This window comes from Dama dama, chromosome 32, assembly GCF_033118175.1.
Source record: "Dama dama isolate Ldn47 chromosome 32, ASM3311817v1, whole genome shotgun sequence".
In the NCBI taxonomy this organism is placed as follows: Eukaryota; Metazoa; Chordata; class Mammalia; order Artiodactyla; family Cervidae; genus Dama; species Dama dama.
Window position 1 is genome coordinate 43887705 of NC_083712.1, and position 10424 is coordinate 43898128.

At 56.3% G+C, this 10424-nt stretch overlaps 1 protein-coding gene across 18 annotated transcripts in view; it reads left to right on the forward strand.

Moving 5' to 3' along the window:
- CSGALNACT1 (chondroitin sulfate N-acetylgalactosaminyltransferase 1) overlaps positions 1-8937 on the forward strand; it is a 321780-nt gene extending 312843 nt beyond the window's left edge. For all 18 annotated transcript variants that reach the window (XM_061134454.1, XM_061134459.1, XM_061134455.1 and 15 more), the window contains 2 exons: positions 5114-5195; positions 7302-8937. In XM_061134454.1, coding sequence (XP_060990437.1) covers positions 5114-5195; positions 7302-7591 — 372 coding nt within the window. In that variant the 3' untranslated portion in view covers positions 7592-8937. The remainder of the gene's footprint in view (positions 1-5113; positions 5196-7301) is intronic.
- The last annotated feature ends 1487 nt before the right edge of the window (positions 8938-10424 follow it).

The following is a 10424-nucleotide window of genomic DNA, read 5'->3' on the forward strand; positions in this document are numbered from 1 at the left end:
TGCAGACAAAGGCGAGAAACCAAATTTAAGGGGACTTCTTTTGCATTCAGGTTACTTCTTTCTGTACATTTGAGTACAGTTAGTAATCAGCATTAAGTGAAATCATGGGATTTCATACTATCGTTGGACCTATTGAGTTTTAAACCTGAGATGAGCCTTGCTGATGCTTTAGTGTAGAAACAACCTTCCAAGAAAGGAATAACCCTAATTTAAACAATTGCTAATTTCAGACTTCCCCTTTGCTGGTTTGAGCCTTGTCAGTTCCTGCTGAGGCCCCCTGGCAAGAAGCTGTCAGGAATCATCTCTCCTTATGCTCCAGTCTCTGTGTCACCTTAGGCCAGAGATGCGATTCCAAAACACAGATTAATTCTGTTAAAAAAAATTTTTTTTGAGGACTTCGCTGATGGTCCAGTGGTTAAGATTCTGTGTTTCCAATGTAGGGGACATGGGTTCGACCCCTGGTCGGGGAACTAAAATACCACATGCCATGTGGTGTGCTCCAAATGAAGTGTTTAAAGCCCCGTCTATGAAGGGAGAAGGAGCTGCCTGTCTTCCAGACGTCAGTCCTCCCACGGGGCCTGCTTTAGGTGCCCTCTGACGTCTCGGAACAGACTTGAGGAGAGATTTCCTTGCTGGTCCTGGCCACACCAGCACAGCCCTGACCCCTGATTCCTTTGGGGATGAAGTGCCCTCCACAGTCTGACCCTTAGACTGATCACAGAGGAGTTGTCTGCAGACCCTGGCACCTGGGTGTGCCCGCTGCTCTGCCAGGTGGGCAGCCTCTGCCCAGGGTCTCTCGAGCTGCCCCCCCCCCACCAGGGCCATCTCCTCTCCAATGCTGAGGCCACGATGCCTGGCCGCTCCCTCTGCCACGTGGTCCTGCCCCCCACTGCCTGACGAGTGGTCAGCGTGTGCCTGGTATGCAGGCCCGGCCCCAGCTCTCTCTGTTTAGACCCTTCTCTCTCCTTTCATCCAAAGAGGACTTTGCCACTGGCCCGAATTTCAGTTTAAACTTCTAAGAACTGATAACTGGGCCTGGGCCATCCTTTTGGTCTGTTTCTGTTTGTTCCACTAGCAGACTCTCCCTGTGAACCGAGAGTCCCATTAACACGTGCTGTGTCCGTGGCCTTGGGCAGCTGGCATTCTCTGCCTGCGTGGTCCTGTGAAAAGGACTGTCCCGCTCACATCACAGGGAGAACCGTGCAACTCAGGGGCGGGTGCCACTTGTTCGGAAGCCTCCATGCTGGGGGCAGGTCGGGGACTCCCTGACTGCAGCAGCGGAGGTGGGGGCATGTTCTCGGTTCCACGTGCTTCCAGGGGGCAGAGAGTCTGACTTTGGGTCACAGGCTCCCAGGACTGAGCCCTGATCCAGCACAAAGTCCTTCAGAAGAGACTTCATTTTTTAATGCAGATAAAAGGAGACTGATGGAAAAGGGTGAGTTAGTGCAAGTCTTGGAGCAGGTGGCAGCTGAGTCCATTCTTAAACCCATTCTTTGAAAGCCGTGGCTTGCGAAATGCCTTCCTTCTCGAGAAATGGTCACCGTCACAGCCACGCTGGTGCTGATTGGGGCTCGGGCCCGACCGGCTGAGTGAGTGATGGTGGGCGAGTCATTCGTTCGCCCAGCCCGAGGCCCATGCGCACGTGTGTGCAGCCTCGGGGCCCAGACCCCCAGGGGCCTATGGCGGGGTAAGGGGCAGCCTGGCCCTGGGACCCGCAGACCAGGGTGTCTGCCGCTCGCTGTGTGATGCCCGACCCGGGGCAGGCCCTTCCCAGAAGATGTTTATGGAGGATCCCAGGACGTCAGCGGAGCATCTCACCAGGCGAGAGTCAGGCCTGCAAACCCCAGGTCTGTGGGGTTTCTGGTGACGTGAGGCCGGCCAGATGCAGCCTTGGTTCCTGGGAGCCTGTCTCTGAATTGGAGGAAATATTCTGCCTGAGTATTTGTAGTTTAGTTTACCTTCTGACCCAGAGTGCTTCCTGCGGGACTGCGGGGAGCCGCCTTCCTGCATCTGTGGGGAGAGGCTGATTTGTGCTTGGTGTTCGGTCCTGATCAGAAGTCATCACTCCCGTCGCGTGACCGCCGTCCCACGGGGTGTGGCCGGCACGGGTAGTGCCTGCTGGGCTCGGGGCGTGGAGACGGGGCGGTGGAGGGGCAGGCGGCCTTGTGACGAGCAGGGCGCTGGAAACGGGTGAAATCCAGGCCTTGTGACGAGCAGGGCGCTGGAAACGGGTGAAATCCAGGCCTTGTGACGAGCGGGGCGCTGGAAATGGGTGCGATCCCGGCCGGGCGATGCTGCCCTTACGGCATCACCGTGGTCTGCGGTCTCCTCCTCCTCTGACGCAGTAGATGTCGCCCATGTGTGTCACTCCCCTGTCCGGGAGCCGGGGGCAGAGGTTCTAAGAAGTTGAGCCATCTGCCTGGAGCCTAGGAAGGTGAGAGTCTTTCTATCTGTGGGCCCAGAGCCCACGGATCTGGGGGTCTCCTCGGTGGATGCCTAGGCCTTGGGCCGAGCTGCTCGAGGCTAAGCGTTCCCCACCTGAGCTGCGTCCGTCTCCGGTGGCCGGGAGCTCTCCTTCTCTGCCGGAGGAGTGACGGAGGGCCGGCGCCTGTGCACGGTGGTCCGGGGGCTGCAGGTCTCGCCGTGAAGGAGACCCAGGGCCTGTGTTCGCCAGGTGGTGGGTGGGTGCGGACGGCAGGCAGAAACAGCCCATCAGCAGGAGAGCTTCCGGGAGCCCTGGTATTTCAGGGAAACCATAAACTGGCCGGTGGGACGCAAGGTGGGAGCTGACGCTGGCGGGGGGTCAGGGTGACCGCTCTCAGCAGAGTCCCCGTGGTGGGCGACTCTGGCTAGGTGGTGTCCGGCGGGTGCCCAGCCTTTGGAGGCCTATGAGCCTGGCACATCCGAGGGGACCCGAGACAGGAGGGGCAGGCAGGAGCAGGTCACCCGGGGCCTCTGGAGGCCCCAGAGGTTCCCCGCGGGTTTTATTCTGATTGCCTTGGGGCGGAGGGAGCTAACCCACTGCAGGGCTTGGATGGGGCCGGACTGTGGTCTGATGCACACTCGAGGCCCCTCGGGCTCCAGTTGAAGCGCATGGACTCGGCCAGCCTGCCTGTCTTGCCCCTGACGGCACCTGCTGAGGGCACCCCCAGGTCCATTCCCACGAAGGGCTGAATGTCCACATGCTCTTCCGAGACCGGCTTTCCATGGCCTGCGGGCTCGTTGAGAAGTGTTTGTGTAACTCACTCCCCACCTACGGGTCGCCTTCCTCTGTCCCACTGTCCCCAGGCGAGTGCCATACCTTGCCGGGCTCTGCGTCCACTCAGCGGGCCCTGGCTGGCCACCTCCATAACCCCTCTCGTCTTTCTTCCCCAGCGTGGCCCTCGTTTTTCCTGTTTGGGGCTTTCTCTCAAATCCCAGGGAGACCTCCGCCACACGTTTGAAGTTGGGGTGCTGGCGTGGCTCTCTGACAGCATTTTTACCCAGGCCTTGTCCTGACCGCCAGAAAGGACAGGAGCCATCAGCTGCAGGAGAAGCAGTGTCCCCGCCACCGTGGGGATGGAGCAGAAGCCATTTCTAAAGAGGGACTCAGTACAGATTTTCCTAGGCTTTCCTGCCCTGTGAAATCGCTCCAGCTGATACTAATGAAACTGTTGCTGGGGGCTTATCCTGCAGCAGGCCTTCGTTCTGGAGTCGAGCTGGGAGGACACAGGCTCCCTCCTGGCCCTTCTCCTTGATCTGGTTCGTGCCAGGCGGAGAGCTGATGACCTCTGTGTGTGTAGACTGCAATGGAATAAGGTGGTCTCATTAGTTGCAGAGTGAAGGGAATGTTAGGTCCCTCACCGCTTCTGCAGGCCATTTGTTGAGGGTAGTTTTAGCCTGTGGAGTGGATAGAGTGGAGCTTCCCTGGTGGATCAACAGTACAGAATCTGCCTGCAATGCAGGAGTCCCAGGACACGTGTGTTTGATCCTGGGCTTGGAAGATCCCCTGGAGGAGGGCATCGCAACCCACTCCAGTATTCTTCTGGAGAATCCCATGGACAGAGGAGCCTGGTGGGCCACAGTCCATGGGGTCACAAAGAGTTGGACATGACTTGAAGCAACGCTGCACTTATCCACGAATAGAGTGAGCCCTCAGGAAGGTGGGCGCAGTAGGGGGTGAGTGTTTGGGTGCTGGGCTGGACGAGCTGTCAGGATGACTCGGCTCAACGTCCTCTTTAAAGAAGAGGAAGCAGAGGGACCGGGGGGGGCCTGCCTGAGGCAGACGTGCCAGCCGGCGGGCTTGTGGGTCAGGACTTGCCATTTCCAGTTAGTGGGGAGCCAGGCCCGGCATCCCAGGTGGAGACCGCCGGCAGGAGGGGGCCTTGCTGGGGGGCCTCCTTTCCTCCCAGCACCTACGAGAGCTTCTAGAATGAATCCGGAAAATTTAACCAGTACGGTCACAAATCTGTTTCCAAGTTTACTGCAGCCGTACATATATAAGTAACAAAAAACACCTTTGAAGTCTTGCTGCTCCAGCAAATGTGTTGGAAATGGACTTCTGAAGTGAGACATGCGCAGGGCCAGGCCTGGCTTTTCACAGCTGCCCTCACCCGGAGGGGGACCCCCCCTCAACTACTTAGACTGGGGGAGCAGATGGTGCTAAAGCAGTCCGTGGATGAGTGGACAGAGCGTGTCCCCAGGACCTGGCCTCACCGCGTCCTCGTCCTGGGCCAGCACTGCTGCCTTGGGCTTTCTTTTCATCCCCCGAGGGTGTCCTGTTCGCGCCCTGGGCCAGGATGGCTGAGTTCCAGGTCGTTCTCTCTTCTTCTTTCAAACATCCCCAGCCCAATGCCAGGCTGGATGCACAGACAGCTTTTCCATGGTGCTGCCCCAAATCAGCCCTCTCCACTGGTCTGTGTGTGTGTGTGTGTGTGTGTGTGTGTGTGTGTGCAAGCCTACACCTAGAAACGCCCCAGCCAGAGGTGCCAGACATCACTGGGAGTGTTGAGGATGGGCGGCGGTTTGCTGTGCCTGGTCGTCCGCGCCCCCACCAGGGGGTGGCTGTCTTAGCGACGCCCCCTCTGTGTCCACTCTCGTCTCCCTCCGTCCAGTGATGGCACTCTCCCTGCAGGTCATAAAGAAGGAGACTGGATTCTGGAGAGATTTCGGGTTCGGGATGACGTGCCAGTATCGGTCCGACTTCATCAACATAGGTGAGCCCAAAGCCCGTTCCCCGATGGAGACCGTGCGGGTCCCTAGGAAGGCCGCTCCCCGGGAGGTTGCTGCATAAACGTGGCTCCAAACCACGTTGCTCAGGGCTCCCTGCAGCCGGGCCTGGCCCTGCGTCCTCCGCACAGAGCATCCGCCATGGGGAGGGGATTCCCCTGGACAGAAGGGCTGGGAGGGTCCCAGTTTCTCTGTGCTGAACCTGTGAAAATCCTAGACGTCACTTCAGGTCCCCCGTGTGCAGTCACTGTCAACAGGCACACGCATGTGTGCACAGATGTCTACATGCATGTGCATGCATGCACACACACACCTAGAACCCAGAGGGGAGAGGACCCCCGGTTGTAGATTGGAGGCCAAGTCTCAGAGACGCAGAGGGACCTCACAGCTAGAGAACCCCGGGGGTCTCCTGTCCCCTGGGAGATACCATGTCACTCCCCGGGGCCGCACACTGTCTCCAGCCTCTAGAGGGAATAGCGGGGATTGTACACGACCAGGGGACAAGTGAACAGGCCAGAGCTGTGATCTAGGGCCCCGGGGCTCGGGTGGTCCCCCGGAGGCCTGTCCTCACGTGGAGACCCCCACCTTTGCGTCTCCTGGGGGTCCCCAGTCTTGCTCTCTCCTCGCCACCTCCCCTCCTGCCCAAGGCCTTGGGCTTCTCCTTTTAAGGTCAGTGAGTCGATCTAAGGAGTTCCAGTTCCTTTTTTTGGAAGTTTGGTAGACAGCAGGGAATATAGGACCCTCAAAAAAAATCACCAAGTTAGAAAGATTAAATAAAAGCCCAAGGGACTTCCTGGAGGTCCCATGTTTAAGATGCTGAGCTTCCACTACAGGGGGCACAGGTTCGATCCCTGGTCAGGGAACTAAGACATTTCATGGCATGTGGCACAGCCAGAAAATAGAAACAACAACAACATTGAATGCCTTCTGTAAGAAGCAACAGAACACGCAGGACAAGGGTCTCTGGTGAGTGTGCTCAGATTCCTAGCAGGTCACCACAGGTGTTCTTTGATTTCTCTATAAATGGCCTAAATTATTATGTGTAAATCTAATTTTCAAAAATGACCCATTTAAAAACTTTCCTGAAGGAAATTTCCATTTTGAGAAACTCTTGTTTCCTTGCTCTGTGTGCAAGGAAAAGTGATTTTGCGATGATGTATGTTTATCGAATTTGGATTTAAGAGAGGCACAGTGGCTGCTGGTGTGACAACCAAGACTCAAATTCAGGCCCTGACCCAGAATCTTGGGTGTTTCCTCAACTGCCCAGTGGCCCTGCTCGCAGGCAGGGGTGTGTCAAGGGCCCCCGATTCTGGCTCCATCAGAGCAGTGGGCCTGGGGGCTGCAGGGAATCCAGCTAAATGACAAAGCCACTGAACTTCGATTCACTGTTTCTTATGAGAGGCCAAGAACTCTCAGGAAGCAAGGAACAGTGACAAGCAAGAGGCCAGTGCTTCCTGGTTCTGTCCGGGATGTGTGGCTTTAAGTTAATAGACAGGGGGACGTCACCATTCACAAAGGTGGGAAGGAGCCACTGTGATGTGAAGTAAGATGTCTTAAGTAAAACTTCAGAACCGTGAGGCCAGTCCTTTTAAAGTGACTCCTCTCGCTGTCTTGCGGGGGCCACTCACAGCTCTGGGGACTCCTTCAGTCCGCAGGAGCGAGGGCGCTTTTGTGGGACATGAATTTTTCACACTGCCAGGCCCTCCCTGGTCTCTTCTCTGCAGGGGCAGGAGAGGCCCACGTTCGAACAGAGTCCCACGAGTTTCCATTCAGAGGTTTGGGTTGGGACGTGGGGGGCGCTGCGGGGCATCGCTGACCGCTGCGTTGCTATGACGACAGCCCAGCTGCGGCTGCCCAGGCTTCCAGGAGCCGGGGAGGCTCCGGTCTTGCCGTCTCCAGGAGCTCGTGCTGGGCCAGGGGGGTTCCTGAGTTCTCCAACCCCCAAAACGCGCACCACCCGGACTCGGGGGATCAGAGGTGGGGAGACCTCCCCAAGCTGCTTCTGCTGAGCGCGCTGGTGCTGGGCGGGGCCGGGGCTGAGCCAGGGTGGGGCGGAGGGCTGCGCGCGTTCAGCCGTGTCTTCTGCCCCGCAGGCGGCTTCGACCTGGACATCCGAGGCTGGGGCGGCGAGGACGTGCATCTCTACCGCAAGTATCTGCACAGCAACCTGGTGGTGGTCCGCGCGCCCGCGCGGGGCCTCTTCCACCTGTGGCACGAGAAACGCTGCGAGGACGAGCTGGCGCCCGAGCAGTACCGGATGTGCATGCAGTCCAAGGCCATGAACGAGGCGTCCCACGGGCAGCTGGGCATGCTGGTCTTCAGGCACGAGATCGAGGCCCACCTCCGCAGACAGAGAAACAAGACGGGCAGCAAGAAGTCATGAACGCCCCCTGCAGGGAACCGGGGGTGCGCAGACGCTTTATTTTCTTTTTCCTTTTGCAGTTGCCACAAGGAAAAAGATTGCCCTCAAAGGGCAGGGAGAGCATTCGACCGGTTAGTAAAACGGACGAGGGGGGTTTCTCTCTGCCTGTGTAGCTTATGCAACAGGCGTCAAACGCCCCCCACTCGGCCTGCAGGAGCAGCCCAAACTCACCAAGCCGCGGCGACCGACAGAGACGGCCTCAGTGTGAGACTGATGGCGTGGAGGTTGTGATCGTGTTTACTGCAAAGCGAGAGCTGTTGTTCTGTGCTTATTGAAATATTCATGAAAGAGGAGCAGCTTTGTAAAAAGTTCATTAGGATGGAAGGCCAGCACAGGCCTCCCCGTCTGAGGGGTGATCAGCCGGTCTCTGGGGTCTGGGAGCTGAGATATCAGGATGCCGGCAAGGAGACCGTGTGAAATTCAAAGATACACTCATGGTGATCTTTGTGCAAAACCAAATGGACTAAAAATGAGAAAACAAACAAACTCGTAGCTGTTGTATCATCTCCCCCAGGATTAACCAAAAGTAATCTGCTCATCTTTTTGGTTGTAGTTTTAGCCATCTCTGTTAATTTTATTTAAAAATGCACTTTTTTTTTTGGCTTATGAGTTATATTCCGCTTATTTAATTACCCACTTGCAAGCCTTATGAAGAGAGCACAAGTTAGCTACATTTTGATATTTTCTAAGAAGATACTTTTCGCTGCATTGGTGCAGTTCAGAGCATCAGATTGTGACCCTCATCTGAGGACGTGGCAGACGCTGACCCTGCGGGGACTGGCCGACAGACGGTCATCAAGGGGAAGGCGTGGCCTGGGGCTCCTGGCCGAACGGGCACACGGATACTTATCTGAAGAGTATTTCCAAAGTGGAGCAACTGAACACTGGAGGGAATGGAAAATGTACTTTTTACCTTAACAGAGAAGGAAACTCATTCAGACTGGTGATAAAAGTCAGAAAACACGTTTTCTCCTCAGGGGAACTGGGGACCACTTTCTTACCTGTTGAAATAAACCAAAGCAGACTGTATGAACCAAACGCTCTCTTTTCTAAGCAGGGTGCTCTTCCTGGCTTCTGGCTTCCACAAGAAGAAACACAAGAAAATGTCTTTTGTGAAAGGTCACTCCGCCCGCCAGTGTCCAGTGGGATGGACAATTGTGAGGTGGGTTCCTCCAACCCAGCCGAGGGGCAGGGACTTCATTGTTTTTTCAATTACACTGTTCTACTCAGTCACCAAGATGCTTCTGAAAATCTCATTTTATTACATTTTACAACTATTTAAAAAAAATAAATGCAGTTAACATTTAGTGGTTTCTCTGTTTATGTGAAAATTATTTACTTATTAGCCAGCACCAGATACAGGAGCTAATTATCTCTCAGGTGCCTTGCCTTCTGTTTGCCCACAATCAGCTCATTGTTTAAAAGCGCCAAGAGCAGTCAAGCTCTTGGTGGGTAAAAAAGACAAAATGCATTGTACTGACTTGTACTGGTAGTTCATAAAATCCAATTAGAACCCAGGACATGAATGGAAGGCGGCATTGCTGCTGCTAAGTCACTTCAGTCGTGTCCGACTCTGTGCGACCCCATAGACGGCAGCCCACCAGGCTCCCCCGTCCCTGGGATTCTCCAGGCAAGAACACTGGAGTGGGTTGCCATTTCCTTCTGCAGCGCATGAAAGTGAAAAGTGAAAGTGAAGTCGCTCAGTCGTGTCTGACTCTTAGCGACCTCATGGACTACAGCCTATCAGGCTCCTCCGTCCATGGGATTTTCCAGGCAAGAGTACTGGAGTGGGGTGCCATTGCCTTCTCCAGGAAGGCAGCATTGGACAGCTAATAAAATGTGAACCGTGGATACGATTTCTTCTTGAAGTCAGAACAGCAGGTCTTTAGTTTCTGGAGAGGGCTTTCCTGAGTGTCGACCAGCTCCCCTTGGCTCTGCGGCATTTCGGGGGAGGTCATTCCCTGACGGGGGATGTCCCGTGTACCCAGCGTCCCTGAGCCCTCCTCCCCCGACGCCTGGAGCACCTCTCACCCGAGGGACACCTAACTGTTCTCCACCTCCAGGTGAGGGGGGGGCACTGATCTAGCAGGAGGGGAGAACCTCGGTGGAAAGCCTGGCAGTTAATACAATCTGCTCGTCCTTTAAAAAACTTTTTTTTTCTCTGTTTAGTTTTGGCCGTGCTGGGTCTTGGGCGCTGCTTGGGCTTTTCTCTGGTTGGCCTGAGGGGCTGCTCTCCAGTGGCGGTGCCCGGCGTCTCCGCGCGCCGGCGTCTCCTTGCAGAGCGCGGGCTCTCGGGTGCTTGAGCTTCTGTAGTTGCAGCCCCCGGGCTCTGGAGCGCAGGCTCACTCATTGTGGTGCTTGGGCTTAGTGGCCCCGTGGCACGTGGGATCTGCCCAGATCAGGAGATGTGTCTCCTGCATCGGCAGGCAGATTCTTCGCCGCCAAGCCACCGGGAAGCCCTGCTCGTCCTTTTCGATGAGACGTTGAGGAGTGGTTTCCGAGGGCCCTCTTATTTCCACACACACGGTGCTCCTGGAGGAGACGCAGGCCCGGGTCTGTCTCCCCAGTGGGTCTCAGGCTTGGTGGGGCTGACCCTGCCCCCTCCAGCCTGTCTTCCTTCAGGTCCAGAGGCTGCTGTTCAGGCTGGCAGCGGGAGCGTGTGTGTCTGCCTGTGACCTGAGGTCTGAGTATCCCCCGGCGGGGCCTCCAGGCCAAACTCCATGGGTGACCAGCCATTTGTGCAGGTTTAAATGGCACGACCCAGAGGGATGGGATGGGGAGGGAGCCGGGGGGG